We start from the raw sequence: 16,049 nt of genomic DNA on the forward strand, positions 1-16,049 counted from the left end.
ATAGAGATAAGATGATTAGAGATATTGTTAAGAGGATTACTTAGTAGGTTATATGTAGGGTAGAATAGATAGATATGGTAAGAGAGAATATGATATATGTTTTTATGAGCTGTAAAATAAGTTAGAAAATACAAAACGAGATAAGAATTATGATAGATAGGGGGTACATATTATTTGGCTGTGTACATTAATGAGGTAGAGACAGTAGTAGAAGATATTGGAAGGCTTCGCAGAACTTTGCCGTTATTATCTGTAAGATTACATGATTAATAGGCGGATTATAATAATAGAAATGATTTTTATAAATAAAATATTTAATAAGTATTCTTTAAATATTTTTAATAAGTTTAATTGTTAGGAAAGTGCAAAAAATCTTGGGAAATCCCTCAATCAGGGTATGTGTTCAATTAAATTACTTAAATACACCACAATAACAATTCTGACGAAACTCGAGCAAACTCCAAATTGAATCAAGATCTTCAAAAACGTGGAAGTTCCTAAACTGACGATCATCCAGATTTACTCCAAAAGCTATCAAAAGCGGTCATAATTTAAAGAGTACTGTCTGGGGATGCCGGTACCCACCTCCTAACCTCGGTGCATGACGTATCCTTCTCCTATTCTCCATATTGGTGCAGATCTGGACCTTCCTCCCCCTTCTCTAGTGCCTTCACGAATATCTTGTGATACTCTGAGGCAGGCACAATCTGGAATGCAGCTGGGGAGAAGCTGAAAGGGTCTTTCCCATTCCATCAATTCCATGGTGAGAGATCCCCCATTAGGCATCAAATGGAATACTTGAAGTGTCGAGAGAGGTCTTTCTCTGCCCTTAGTCATGTTTTACTTGATCCAATGGCTTCGAGGAAGCCAATGGATCGGTCGCTCACTAGCCAGCCGACGGGAAGGAGGGGATTGGGAGGGGGGTTTAGAATGGATGAGTTCACCCCTTGGTCATCCGATCCAGCCCCTCTTTAATGGGTCCAGCAGCTTAGATTCATTCACAGCCATGGACCCATCTCTTATGATGCCCCTTGAGTGCAACATCTTCTGTCCCATTTGCTGATTCATCTATGGTTGATACTCTGATTCACCCGTTAAGGAGCCCCGCCATCCTCGTTTGTCATAGTCGCCAATCAAAAGCGTACAAATAGGAAAAAGAGAATATAACAGGGTGATGAAGATTGTGTCGTCCAATCTTACTTGAAGAAGATCGGATGGCCCAATATGATACAGGCTTTGGATTGGGTTGGCCTAAATACCAGTCATCTTTCCTTGGTAATCTTTTGTAAAGGTAATGGCCCGTTGGGCAGCAATCCCTCTTGTTGCTCCTCGGACAAGCCCAGCACAGCACTCAAAGCAATGGGTTAGAAGTTATCCCATATCAATAATCTTATAAATAGAGACAAATATTAAAATTCTAAGGATACCAATTAAATGAATGAATTACTTCCCCTCTTGCTCTCATCTACGTCCATGCCATATGTGGGCTCTATGTGAACCTCTGTGGCCTCCTTCTAGGATCGCTTGTGAGCTCCTTAGGCTCTTTCGTCTGTGGGTTGGGTTGAGCGCTCATGCACTTGCCTGTCTATGGCTAGCTTGTGTTGTTACTGCTGGCGATTGGCTTCTCTAAACAGCCCTTTCTTTTTACCTTTTTCTTTATCTTCATATTGTTAATGAAATAATGCACTAACAAGAATACTTGAATCCATTAAGACTATAATGTTGAAACATGATTTGGATGAAAGTAGTTGAGCTTGTAAAATATTGTAAATAAAATTTGCTGAGAGATGATAAGCATATCTTCCAGCCACATGTTTCGATTAAATGGTTCATAAATAACTCAGTAAGCTATAAACAAAGATATGAATCGATGACCTTCGCTGGAAATTTCTCTCTCCCTGACTATCTCCCTAGCCCGGCGTTCACCACTGCATCCAACCGCCTTCTTGCAACAATCACCGATCCCTCCCGTTACTTATCCCATTACTCTGTCATGTTTCCTCTACATAAGACCCTGGTGATTTTTATAGCAATCCTACCGGACTATTTCAAATTATTTCCTAACTGGAATATTATGCGTGTCATTTAAAAAATTTATCAGTTCTGCCGCTTGTTGCAGCTAAAAAATATAATTTTGTTTTTGTTGTTGATAACCATGTTAAGGCGCTAGGATAAACATTAAATGAATTCGTAATATAAACCAATACTAACTCAACCATTATCGTGGAGAATACAACCATTATCGTGGAGAATACCTGGACCTCACGATGTAAACTGAATTATGTTGTAGGATAATATCGTGTGTCCGATCTTTTTTCTATATACTTCGACATGGACGACTTTGTGTAAGTAAATAGTGAGAAAACTACGCGTGACTGATTACTTAAATTTGAAAGGTTACGGATAACACTGTGAGCATGCCACATGGACATGGATCGATGATTTTTCTTCGAAGGCTCTCCCTCACTCGTTCCTTATCTAGACACTCCTGAATAGACCCTGCACGTAGCGTTCTTCTTCCAATTCAAGCCGTAAAAAATCTCCTTCTGTACTGTCTTATTCTCTACAGGAGTATTCCAGACTTTTATAGATATCCTCTAGGGTTCCGTCAAATTCTTTCCGAAATCGAATATTTTGCGCGTCACATCCAAATTTTATCATCTCTGCCACTTGTTACAGATATACAAACTACTCATTTAATTTCCAACGACCAGAAACCTACTTCTGATAGTGCATGAGAAATAAACAACTCCTCGAACGCATTTAATTAAGGGGAAGGTGAGGACCTTATAATTGCATTTTTTAGTGGCTTTTATACGTCACGGCTGAACTCATTTCCAACTTCCCGCGTGAGATTTCGTTATAACGCCGTTGATTGTATTCAAAATGGAGAAAAAAGGCATTCATCTTACGGTATATTTGCTTTGTTTTCATAATATGCGTGGAGCATCGCTTAAATGTCGATTGATTAAGCCCACTTGGCCATCACCGACATGCCTGCCATGCCAAGCAGAACAGCCAAATATCCCCATCCTTGGAGGTTGATGCTTGCCTGAAGCCTTGACCCCATGAAATCGGCTGCCAGGAGATCCACAAGCGCCATGTAGATGAGCAGCCCTGAAGAACATGCATTTAAAATTCCGATAACGATGAGCGCCGTAGGACTGTTGTCGCTGTAGATATTAGAAAGGCCGATTCCCAAGGCGACTCCCAGCGGTGTGGTGACGGAGAAGAAAAACACCATTATTAATTTCATCCTCGTCTTGTACTCGGCCTGTAAATCATTTGATAGACCATCAGAACACAAGAGCAACAGTGTTATACCTGAACATATCTGAAGTAACGGAATGGATGAACTTTCCCCTCCTGTTTTTTAAGAATACGGTTCTTTTTGTTCTATTGGATAGCCATTAGGGAAAGTAAATATATATGGACGAATATGAATTTACTCAAAAGGGTATGGATGTATTGATGAAGCCATAGTAGCATCGTATACCTGGACAAGACAGCCACCAAGCCCCATTCCCTCAAAGAACTGATGAAAGCATAGGGCTGCCACGAGCGGCCTGATGGTACATGGGCTCTGGGAAGCTCCCATGGACAGCCCAATCACGATTGAATGCACAACAATCCCCATCTCTAAAACCTGAAAAGACAGTAATAGATCCCAAATCGTCAGTTATTTCAGAAACTGGTATACTTCGATGAACAGGCATACTGTCAATATAAAAAGTGATTTATTCTATTTTTCTTCCCCACAATTTAATATGTCACGAAGCATGTACTTCCTCAGAATCTTACCCGTACATACGTATGAAAGTCATTAAATTTTCAAACGATATGAAGAAGATTATCACGAGCAAGGAAAAGACGCATGAATGTTATTCTATTCTCAAGCTCCATGTATCACTAAAAAATTATAATAGTCATATATTGTTAGTACATAATTCCTGAAATAACTCCTACGATAGGAAGAATATCTAAATGGGCCCAGAACAAATTTTTGAGAAATAATCCGTATAGAGTGAATATCAGAGCTGTATTTTACTTGGAAACTTAACAAGAAGAGAGAAAACAAACCTGGGCTATGACGCGGTATCTCCTAAGGGTGCCATCCAACACCTCGTCCTTAGACGCCGGAAGGACGGCAAGGAAATGATCATGTCCGTGAACGTGAACAAGAGTCCCAGGAGCTGCGCTTGAGAGTTCTTCTCCTTCAATGGGGTCTACCTTGGCTTGCTGCCTTTGGTGTTGAACAGCCTGAAGGGGTGATCCTCACCGTAGGATCACGATCTAACGAGCTATCTTAATTTAAGTGCAGGTTTTATATCATAGCCGTCGGATCTTAAGAGTTATAACGGCAGCGGTGAGGCCACGATGGAGAAAGTGGGACCCGCGGCAGTTACAACTGCTATTTTTATTTTTGTGTTTGTTTAAATGTCCCGCTGGAGGACGGTGTATGCGTGGGGTGCGTGAACACTCTTGTGTGTTTTTTTTCTTGCTTGTGTTTCCTTGTTTTGGTTCTCCCGTTAGTGTCTTTGAGCTTCCTGCAAGCTACAGATCGTTCCTTGAGAGCCTGTGTGCTTAAAAGTGGTATCAGAGCCTTCTGATTCCAGGGATCTGTCGTAATGCCGAAGCGTGGAGAATCATCAACACAAGGAGAGAAGGGCACGCCTGAAGATTCGTTAAAGAAACTTGAGGTCGTGGTACCGACGCCGCTGACGCAGCTGTCAGTGACAAACTACCAGCACTGGGCAATGAGGATGGAGGTGCATCTCAACGCCCAGAACTTGTGGGATGTGGTGGCCGCAACTGAGACGAATCGGCACAAGGACAGGTTAGCCCTCTCTGCCATGCTAGCAAAAGAGAACTGGGAGATCATGCGATCGTTCCATGTGGGGATAGATCGCCTCGCCCAGTCCAGAGCTCAAGGCTTGCGGCGAGAGTTCAAAAATCTCACCATGAAGAAGGAAGAAAAACTCAGTGATTTCACTGATAAAATTACAAGGATTGTGTTTGATCTGAGACAGTGTGGTGAACACATTGAAGACCGAGAAGCCGTTCGGAAGTTGCTTCGATCAATGCCTCTGAGGTACGACTCTCTGACGCTCACCCTTGAACATTTTGGTGATATGGAGACCATGTCTCTAGTGGAAGCCATTGGATCTCTTAAGATCCATGAAATGCGTCTTGCGGAGAGAGATGCCAGAGAAGAGGAGCAAGCACTACTGACTCGTGCATTGAATCGACTGAAGAAGACTAAGCCAGAAGAAGGGCAGTCCTCCTGTGGTAGAGGCAGAGGAAGAGGACGAGGCAGAGGCAGAGGCCGAGGTAGAGGCAAAACCCAAAAAGATGAAGATCAGAAACATGATGGAGACAGGAAACCATTTGATAAATCAAAGGTGCGATGTTATAATTGTCAAAATTTTGGGCATTTTGCAGATGAGTGCACAAATGAAAAAAAACCGAGGGCAAGAGATGAAGCTGCAAATATAACAGTTGAAGAGTCAAAACTGTTCATGGCCTTCACGGAGACTGCTCTGCTGCAAGGGGCTCAAGAACCAAAATTTGAAGATGGAGTGTGGTATCTCGACACTGGTGCTAGCTCTCACATGACCTGCAAGAAATCTTATTTTCATTCCTTAGATGAAGATCATTGTGGGGTGGTAAAATTTGGCGATGGATCCTCAATTAAGTTTGAGGGCAAAGGCTCTGTTTTCGTCCACTGTTCAGATGGTGCTGAGTTAAAGCTAGGAGTACTATATGTACCCGATCTCAGGGCAAACATACTTAGTCTTCATTAAGTGGAGGCTTTCTCACCATTACTGATGATGTGGGCAGGGTGTTTGCTAAAGTAAAGAAGACTGGTGGCAGTATGTATATTCTCAAGTTGTCTGTGTCTGAAATCTGTCAGATTACGCAAGAAGAAGAGAAGCAAGTGTGGCTGTGGCACTATCGATTATGTCACCAAAATTTTCGGACAATAGATGATATGAGAAGAAATAACATGGTGGTGGGCCTACCTCCGGTACGTTTTTCTGATCAGCTTTGCAGGAACTGCATTGCCGGGAAGCAAACTCGAAAATCTTTTCCAATTGCCTCAGAATTTCGAGCTTCCAAGAGGCTAGAGCTAATCCATGGTGACCTGTGTGGGCCTACTCAACCATCAACAATCGGGGGCAGCAGGTATTTTCTGTTAATTGTTGATGATTTCTCTCGCCTAATGTGGGTGGCCTTCCTGAAGGAAAAATCAGAGGTGTTCAGTGCTTTCAAAAGGTTCAAAACTCTAGCTGAATCAGAGTGTGGAGAAAAGATCAAATGTCTCAGAACAGACTGTGGAGGAGAATTCAATTCTGCAGAATTCAAGTGCTATTGTGATGAAAGTGGAATTAAGCGCCAGCTTACTGCCCCGTACTCACCACAGTAGAATGGAGTCGTGGAGAGAAGAAACAAGACAATCATGTCCCTTGTAAGAAGTATGCTGAAGGAGAAGAAGTTACCCCTCGAGCTATGGGCAGAGGCTGTGAACACTTACGTGTATGTTCTCAACCGATCATCCACTAAAAGTCTCCAAGGTGTAACTCCTTATGAGAGGTGGTCTGGAAGAAAGCCAAACTTGGAGCATCTGCGAGTGTTTGGATCAGTGGCCCATGTAAAGACCACAAAGAAGATGAGTAAACTTGAAGACAGAAGCCATGCCATGATCTTCATCGGTTATGAGTTGGGGTCAAAAGCACACAGGTGCCTTGATCCAGTAAATTTCAAAGTTGTTATAAGTCGAGATGTTATTTTTGAAGAAACTCAGAATTGGGATTTTGGTCAACAGGCGAGCCAAGACTTTAATCTTACTTTTATTTCAGCAAACAACTTAACATCTGGAGCTTCCACAGATGCTGAAGATTCAACAGTGGACGCGTCTCTACATGGAAATATTGACCAAAATCAACTTTCTGATGAAGAGGAGAGACCTGAAAGAATGAGATCCATTCAGTCGATCTATGAAGCAACTCAACAAGTGGAAGATGATGAAATTTGTTTTCTTTCAAGTGAAGAGCCCTCGTCATATGCAGCAACAGTCAAAAGTGAAGTGTGGAGGCAAGCTATGAGTGAAGAAATCGCAGCAATTGAGAAGAATTCCACATGGGAATTAGTGCAGCCATCTCAGAAGTGCAAACCCATTGGGGTGAAATGGGTGTATAGAATCAAGAAAGACTCTAAGGGTGAAGTCACAAGGTATAAAGCTAGACTAGTTGCTAAAGGCTACAGTCAAATAAAAGGAGTTGACTTTGATGAAGTTTTCTCACCTGTGGCATGAATGGAATCCATTCGAATTCTTATGGCACTAGCAGCTCAGTTGAAGTGGTGCTTGCATCATCTAGATGTTAAGTCAGCTTTCCTAAATGGTGAAATCAAGGAGGAGATATACGTGGCACAACCAGAAGGTTTTGTGATGAAAGGAAAAGAGAATTATGTTCTAAAACTGAAAAAGGCGTTGTATGGGCTCAAATTGGCACCAAGGGCATGAAACTCAAAATTGGATGAGGCATTGACCAGAATTGGGTTCAAGCGAAGTGCAAGTGATCAGGGCGTGTACATCTCATCAGTTAATCAGGACAGATTACTGGTGGGAGTGTATGTAGATGATTTAATCATCACTGGCTCAAGTGCTGAAGACATAGAGAAATTCAAGCAATCCATGAAGACGTTGTTTGACATGACTGATTTCGGTTTGCTCAACTCCTATCTGGGCATTGAAGTGTTGCAGAAGAACTCGGAGATCAGATTGTCTCAAAGCCTCTATGCACTGAAGATTCTTGATGAGTTTAACATGAGGGATTGCAACTTATCCAAGTCACCAATGGAGCATCGTTTGAAATTGAGCAGAGAAGGAGAAGGGGTAGAAGTGGATCCCACCATGTTCAGAAAATTAATCGGGTGTCTGAGGTATTTAACACTAACTCGACCTGATTAGGTATTTTCTGTAAGTTATTTGAGCAGGTTCATGAATAAACCAAGCACAAGTCACATGGAGGCTGCAAAAAGGATACTGAGATATGTAAAGGGATCTGTCGAGTATGGACTGGTGTATAAGCATGATAAGGTATGCCAGCTACTTGGTTTTTGTGATAGTGATTATGCAGGAGATGTGGACGATCGCAAAAGCACCTCAGGACTCATTTTCTTCTACGGATCCAAGCCTATTGTGAGGAATTCTTGCAAGCAACAAGTGATAGCCTTGTCGTCCTGTGAAGCTGAATACATTGCTGCTACCACGGCAGCGTGTCAAAGCGTCTGGATTAGTCGGTTCATAAACGAGCTACTTGGAGAAAGTCAACCACAATTTGATTTTTGCATTGACAACAAATCAGCAATTGAGATCAGCCAAAATCCGGTTCATCACGGGCGTACAAAACACATTGACGTGCACTTCCATTTTATCAGGAATCTGGTAGAAGAAAAGAAGGTGGAGCTGAAATACGTGTGCACAGATGATCAGCTTGCTAATCTATTCACTAAACCACTCAGTGTTATAAGATTTGCAGAGCTCCGCCGGCGCATTGGTCTCTCGCTGGTGAAAGAAGTTTCGGATCAAGGAGGAGACTGAAGGGGTGATCCTCACAGTAGGATCACGATCTAACGAGCTATCTTAATTTAAGTGCAGGTTTTATATCATAGCCGTCGGATCTTAAGAGTTATAACGGCAGCGGTGAGGCCACGATGGAGAAAGTGGGACCCGCGGCAGTTACAACTGCTATTTTTATTTTTGTGTTTGTTTAAATGTCCCGCTGGAGGACGGTGTATGCGTGTGGTGTGTGAACACTCTTGTGTGTTTTTTTTCTTGCTTGTGTTTCCTTGTTTTGGTTCTCCCGTTAGTGTCTTTGAGCTTCCTGCAAGCTACAGATCGTTCCTTGAGAGCCTGTGTGCTTACACAGCCATCCACAAAGACTCCATCATAAGCGTGCCAACAGAGGACACCATGGCAATGAACGTCAAGAACGGAAACTCTCGCCATACAGAAGAGGATAAACACTTAGACTGCAAACTGTTGATAGAGTCCGGAAGTACGTGCATAAATCCAGTAGAGAGGATGACGCTGGACGCGAAGGCCTTTACGACTACGAAGAGCTTCTTATCCGGGGCGAGAGCGGGCAGCACGTTAGAGAAGAGAGGGAGAGCGATACCCGCCGTGCTAGCAGCGAGGATGACGAAGATGGCGATTATCTTCAGTTTCAACGCTTCCGGCTTGTTGTAGCAGCCATTCGTGCTCTCTCTGGCACACTCGTTGGACTTTTCCTGAGCTGTAGCCATGGATATGGCCAAAGAAAAGAACAGAATTACAGCAAAAAAGAGCTTTGCTCTCCCCATTCTTCTTCTTCTTGCGATTCCCGTGTTCTTGGCCGTATCAAGGTTGTAAAAGCCCAGCTTTATTGGAGATTTCCTACGTTCTGTCACTTGTACATGCCCGGTCTCCCCACGCCTGACGCGAAGGAGAGAGACGTGGGGAGAGTGACAGGAGAGAAAGAGAGACAGTGAGAGACATTGACATTACGAAGCACGCCGCCGGTAAGTCGACTTAGGAGGATGAAGACGAAGACACGTGGCGGAAATCTTTTTAGCCAGGTGGACTGTTGTGACACGTGAGCCGCTGACTGGGCGCCACGGAGCTTATTTTCTTCTTAAAAGTTTATCGATTAGGGCCACGTAATGCTGAGTTGAGATCTCATGGTGCGGCTGCTAGCTCGGCAGAAAAGTGTATTGCGCGTACTTTCGGGAATCTATCGAAAGTGGGTGAGTTGGATTAATGTGGCCAGGAAGAAGTCAACGGTTGGGTATCATCATTTCATTTATGATAGAAGTTTGAAACTTCTTCTGAAATTTTGTAATCTCCAATGTCAACTAGAGAGCAATGTTGTATACGGCCTTTTTAAATGGCGCCCCACGGATGACTTGATGGGTGTGCGTTGCTACAGTGAGGATGCCTGTTAGAGTATGGCTCGTTAGGCTTAGCCTGTCACATCATTGATTGGCTATTGTCATGTGGATGGCATATCCATCAGGTTAATAGGATGCACCGCTGTAGGCACATGTCCATGAGGAAGAAAATGAACAGCTGGATTGCGCATAGATGGGGGTGGTAAGGCTGATAAACCACTAATTACAGCAGGAACTTCACTTATGGTATGGCCACTAATTACAACTAGGGTTTGACATTTTGGACGGGGGATCTGTTTGACCGGACCAAACCAGGACCCCCATCCATCATTTTAGGGTCGACTGGCTGCAGGGGCCGGATCTGATCCCATGGCCAAACCGGAGTGGGACCGGATTAAATAATCCCATGGCCTCTCTCTCTCTCTTTAAGTTAAACCCTTTGAAGGTAGACATATCACGGTGATGACGTGGAATTCAGCGTGGCTGCCTGGTGGGTTCCGCCAGGTAAAAATCTGGCCGGAGATCCACTTGGCAGCCACGATGGACTCCACATCATCACCGAGATATATCTCAGTCGACTCAGTGAGTTTGGGATATACTGTGCCAAAAAAAAAAGCTAAGGTTAACTCGCAGACTTTTGACATAGTTTGGGATGTACTCTAAAATAACCCTAAAATAATTGGAATACTCCTTTATTGTACCTGCTAGAGTACAAAACATATCCTCGCACACGTTGACTCAGAACTCGACAAACATCTTACTATATCTACAAGCTCAATGCCAGGTAGGGAAGGACACGGTCTGACCGTACTTCGGTCAGACCAGACCGAACCGGATTGTCGGTAAGCCATTTTGGGGCTGACCGAACTGTTCAGTCCGGGTCCGGTTTGCAAGTCGAACCGGACCGAGGACCGTTTGTAAATAATAATATTACTATAATAATTAAAATAATCGCTATGGAGGAAGAGGAACGAGTCAACCTCTCCCCCCGTTCCTCCCCCTCCGCCAATACATTCCTCGGTCAATACAGAAGAGAGGGAGAGGATCCAGACTGGATGCCACCCACCCTTCCCCCCCGCCTCTCGCCGTCGCCACCTCCACCACGTTTCAGACTCTCATTCGCCAGACTCGCCGTCGCCACCGCCACCCTCTGCAGTCCCTCTCGCCGTCACCGTCGAGACGCTCTTGCTGCCGCCACCCTCTCGCCGTCGCCGTTGCATGTTTGAGACTTGGTAAGCCGCATTTCCTTCTCCATGTCTCTCTCCCTCTTGGAGTGCCTCCCTCGCATGCTCTCCCTCTCTCTATCTACCAGTCTCGCTCTACCCCTCTCCTTCTCTCCCTCTCTACTTCTCCCAGTCTTTCTCTACCCCTCTCCCTCTCTCCCTCTCTCTCTCAGCCTCTCCCGCTCTCATTCCTACCGCCGCATCCTCCTGCTTTCACCTCCTCTCATGCTCTTCCTCTTCCCCTCTCCCTCTCTTACGCCCTCATTCCCTCCGTCTCACACTCTCCCTCTTATCTCTCTCTCCCACTCTTCCCATCTTATTCCCTCCCTCTCGAACTCTCCCTCTCACTCTCTCTCTCTCTTGCTCACTCCCCCTCTTACACTCACCCTCTCTTCTTTTCTCCCCCTATCTTGTTCTCATGCTCTCATTGCCGCCTTCTTACACTCTCCCGCTCACACTCGCCCTCTCTCTCCCTCCTCCCACGCTCTTCCTTCTCCCCTCTCATATTCTTCCTCTCCCCCACTCCCTCTCACCCCCTCCTACACTCTTCCTCTCCCTCTCCCAAGGTCGTCTTTTCCTCCGCTTCCTCTCTCCCCCTCCCACGTTCTTCCTCTCCCCCTCTCATGCTCTTCCTCTCCCCCAACCCTCTCTTCCCCCCCATGCACTTCCTCTCTCCCTCTATGCACTTCCTCTCCGCCACATTTCCTCCCACATTCCATCCTCTTCCTCGCCCCCGCACGCTCTCTCCTCCTCCATCCTCTTCCTCTCACCCTCACCCTCTCTCAAGCGCCATCATCTTCCTCTGCCCGGCACACTCTCCCCCCACTCCGTGATCTTACACTCCCTCGCACATTGTCTCCACCTCGATGCTCTTCCTTTCCCATTAGCTCCCTCTCTCTCTCTTTCTCTCCCTCTCCCCCTCTCTGCTTCTCTCACTATCTCGCTCTTCCTTTCCCATTAGCTCCCTATCTCTCTCTCTCCCTCCCCACTCTGCTTCTCTCACTATCTCGCTCTTCCTTTCCCCTTAGCTCCCTATCTCTCTCTCTCCCTCCCCCTCTCTGCTTCTCTCACTCTCTCGCTCTTCCTTTCCCATTAGCTCCCTCTCTCCCTCTCTCCCTCTCCCCCTCTCTTCTTCTCTCACTATCTCGCTCTTCCTTTCCCATTAGCTCCCTCTCTCTCTCTCTCCCGTTCTCTCCCTGTTCACCTATTCCACTCTCCCCCTCTCTGCTTCTCTCACTATCTCAGTCTTCCATTCGATTTCGCTCTCTCTCTCCCTCTCTCGCTCTCCTCATATTCCCCTCTTTCACTCTCTCCCTTTCTCCCTATCTCACCCCCTCCCCCCCCCCTCTATTTCACTCTATCCTTCTCTCCCTCTCTCTTTATCTCCCTCTTCCTCTCTCATTATATCCCTCTTTCGCTCTTTCTATCTCCCTCTTCCTCTCTCCTTCTCCCCCTATTTGACTCTTACTCTCCCTCTCTCCTTCTCGCACTATCTCCCCCTTCCTCACTCATTTTGCTCTCTCCTCCCCCTATTTGACTGTTACTCTCCCTCTCTCCTTCTCGCACTATCTCCCTCTTCCTCACTCATTTCGCTCTCTCCTTCTCCCCCTATTTCACTCTTACTCTCCTTCTCTCCTCTCACTATCTCCCTCTTCCTCTCTCATTTCGCTCGCTCCTTCTCCCCCTATTTCACTCTTACTCGCCCTCTCTCCTTCTCACACTATCTCCCTCTTCCTCTCTCATTTAGCTCTCTCCTTCTCCCCCTATTTCACTCTTACTTTCCCTCTCACCTTCTCTCACTATCTCCCTCTTAATGTCTCATTAGCTCCTGTTCTCCCAGTCCCCTATTTCACTCTCTCCCTCTCTCCCTCTCTCACTATCCCTTCCTCTCTCATTATCTCCCTATCACCTTCTCTGGCTCTGTCCCTCTCCCCTGATTTCACTCTCTTCCTCTCTCCCTCCCTCATTCTCTCCCTCTTCCTCTCTCATTCTCTCCCTCTTCCTCTCTCATTATTTCCCCCCTCGCTCTCTCACTATCTCCCTTTTCCTCTCTCATTTTCTCCTTTTCTCCCTCTCTTGCTCTCTCACTCTCCCCCTATTTCACTATCTCCCTCTCTTCTTCTCTCACTATCTCCCTCTTCCTTTCTCATTAGATCCCTCTCTCTCTCTCTATCACTATTCACATCTCCCTCTCTCACTCTTACTTTCTTTTACTCTCGTCCTCGAAGTCAAAGTGATGCTATGAAATTTAGGGCTTCAATGAACACCATGGAATGCAAAGGAGAGGACAGTGAAGTTGAGGACATGGGAGTGGAGGAAATTGAAGACTAAAACTACAACATTTTTTCTACTATTATTTTGGAAGATCTTTTCTATTTTGGGCATATTATTTATGTTTTCAATCACATGAATATAGTTGCTTCTCTTAGGTGCATAAAATCAAGCACTCTGATGAAGTCTGGTAAGATGCAACGAGATCACCAAGTGCAGCAAAGCCGAGCTAAGTAGGAATAAGGGGACTACTTTCAGTGAAACTTCAAAAAAGTATTTACCTATTTTATATTTTTTACTAAAAATACTTTCTAACTGTTGCTTAAATTATTTTCTTCATATTGGCATTCACTTTCACACGTACTAGTCAACCTGACCTGACCGAAGACCGGATCAGACCGACACCGAACCGAGACAGAGACCGGACCGAACATTAGGTCTAGGTTTAGGTTTTTGCTAAAACCGGGCCATGACCAGACCATGTCCTTCCCTAATGCCAGGGCAAATTCTGGGTACAACTATTAAAGATACATAAACCATTAGTAAAATGTTGTCTCCATTATGGCATATTGTCTAGATTGCTTCAGAAGAATGGTTCCTTTATGATCTTGCATTTACGACAGTGACTTGTTTCCCTCGCGCACGTAATAACAATGTTATTTGACACAACAGAACAAATATGACCTACCATTGTTTTTTTATAGAGATGGCTTTAAAGAGTAGACGGACGACAGGTCCAGGACCAAGGATTTTGCTCTTTTGACATACGAATGGGTCACTAAAGTAGAATCTTATGTATCAACCTTGAACCTTTAGTGGCCGCTAAGTATAGCCTCAATCAAATATAAGTAAAAGTATACAAGAAATTTACGCAAGTAGACCATAGGCAAAGTTTCTTTATTATCAGTCAGGACCTACCTTAGCTCTTGCTCTTCCTTTCATTTTCGGGTTGTTGAAACTTCAAAATCATAACCATCATTTACAAAGTTTCTGGCTCCAAATGCATGAATCTTTTGAGGCCTTCAACCGCCAAACAAGCTTCATTAATGCCCTCTGACTATTTGAAGGTGCGCTGTGTTGCAAGACTTGTGGGAATGAATCATTGCTCAGAATTATTATTTCCCCTTGTAGCTATTTTACACCACGGGTTCATAAATTACGTAAGAAACCCCAAGTTTTTTATTTTATGTGAAATCACAATCCCCCGCCTTTGAATCTTTCCCCTCCTCATGAATGATATCTTCAATTTGCAACTTCACCGGCACGGCCCTACACGGTTTCGATTATCATGTTGTGCGTTTCTATGATCGAATTTATTCATGATATAATCCACGTGGCGCACATTTACCGGTCCACGTTAGCCCTAAGAATCCAGCTGACTACTTGTGGCTGAACGAGAATGAGACACACGGCAAATGATATCGCCATGAAAACGGCTGCTTCGTACTGTAACTTGTCACAAATCTCTTTCTGTCCAAAGAATGGACAAGAGGAACAAGAAGACAAAAGTGGTAGAAAAAAATATATTTATCTCCGCATTGAGACGAGCACAAGCTCCGGTTAGTCCACGACCTCAGACGTCACTAGATGGCGGGGCGACTCTTTCAGTCTCTCTCTCTGTCCATCTCTCTCCTTATGTCACTCTCTCTAATCGTTCTCTCTCCGCGTCGCTCTCCTTCTGTCCCACTCTTCAGCTCCCGCCGTCCACTTTCTCTAATGTCTCTCTCTATCTCAGGCCTCACCTCGCTCTCATTCCATCTCTCTGCTTATGTTACTCTACCTAATCTCTCTCTCTAATCCCTCTCTCTCCCCCTCTCTCATTGTGCCACTCTCTCTAATCTGTATCTCTCCTTCTTTCTCCTTATGTCACTCTCTATTTTATCTCTCCCTCCTTGTATCACACTTTCTAATAGCTCCTCTTATTCCACTCTCTCGCCATCTCTCTCTTTATCACTCTCTCTCTAATCCCTCTCTCTCCCAATCTTTCTCTTTGTGTCACACTCTCTAATCTGTATCTCTCCGCCTTTCTCCTTATTTCATTCACTATTTTATCTGTCTCTCCAGCTCTCCCCGTTGGTAACACTCTCTTATCTCTCTCTCTTTCCCTCTCTCTCTATATCTCACTCTCTCTCTCCAACTCGCCTTATGTCCAAGTATCTCTCATTATGTTTGAATATCTCTCTCCATCTCTCCTAATGTCCAGGTATCTCTCCGTATCTCTCCGTCTTTCTCCTTATGTCACTTTCTCTCTCTTATCTCTCTCTCCAGCTCTCCCCGTTGGTCATTCTCTCTTCTCTCTCTCTCTCTCTCACTCTCTCTTATCTCTCTCTCCAGCTCTCCCCGTAGGTCACTCTCTCTTCTCTCTCTCTCTCAGTCTCTCTCTTATCTCTCTCTCCAGCTCTCCCCGTACGTCATTCTCTCTTCTCTCTCTCTCTCTCTCACTCTCTCTTATCTCTCTCTCCAGCTCTCCCCGTAGGTCACTCTCTCTTCTCTCTCTCTCTCTCACTCTCTCTCTTATCTCTCTCTCCAGCTCTCCCCGTAGGCCACTCTCTTCTCTCTCTCTCTCTCTCTCACACACACACACACACTCTCTCTCTTATCTCTCTCTCCAGCTCTCCCCGT

At 44.8% G+C, this 16,049-nt stretch overlaps 1 protein-coding gene across 1 annotated transcript; it reads right to left on the minus strand.

Annotated features, from left to right (window-relative positions):
* Positions 1–2,889: 2,889 nt before the first annotated feature.
* LOC144707402 (fe(2+) transport protein 1-like) lies at positions 2,890–9,453 on the minus strand. Its single transcript, XM_078580506.1, has 6 exons — positions 8,930–9,453; positions 5,467–5,543; positions 4,559–4,674; positions 4,081–4,260; positions 3,497–3,646; positions 2,890–3,274 (listed from the first exon to the last, which is right to left on the minus strand). Exons 1-6 carry the CDS (start codon positions 9,364–9,366, stop codon positions 2,969–2,971), a joined length of 1,266 nt encoding a protein of 421 aa, XP_078436632.1. The 5' UTR covers positions 9,367–9,453; the 3' UTR covers positions 2,890–2,968.
* Positions 9,454–16,049: the final 6,596 nt, after the last annotated feature.

The sequence above is a fragment of the Wolffia australiana genome, chromosome 9 (genome assembly GCF_029677425.1).
Source record: "Wolffia australiana isolate 7733 chromosome 9, ASM2967742v1".
Classification (NCBI taxonomy): domain Eukaryota; kingdom Viridiplantae; phylum Streptophyta; class Magnoliopsida; order Alismatales; family Araceae; genus Wolffia; species Wolffia australiana.

What these genes read in the sequence shown, in the direction of transcription:
- LOC144707402 (XM_078580506.1), bottom strand. Translation starts at nt 9,366, where the DNA reads ATGGGGAGAGCAAAGCTCTTTTTTGCTGTAATTCTGTTCTTTTCTTTG. An exon ending in AGCTTCATCTCTTGCCCTCG is followed by an intron (nt 4,675 to 5,466) that starts GTTTTTTTTCAT and finishes ACGAATCTTCAG; the next exon opens with GCGTGCCCTTCTCTCCTTGT. An exon ending in TTGGTGGCTGTCTTGTCCAG is followed by an intron (nt 3,275 to 3,496) that starts GTATACGATGCT and finishes AATGATTTACAG; the next exon opens with GCCGAGTACAAGACGAGGAT.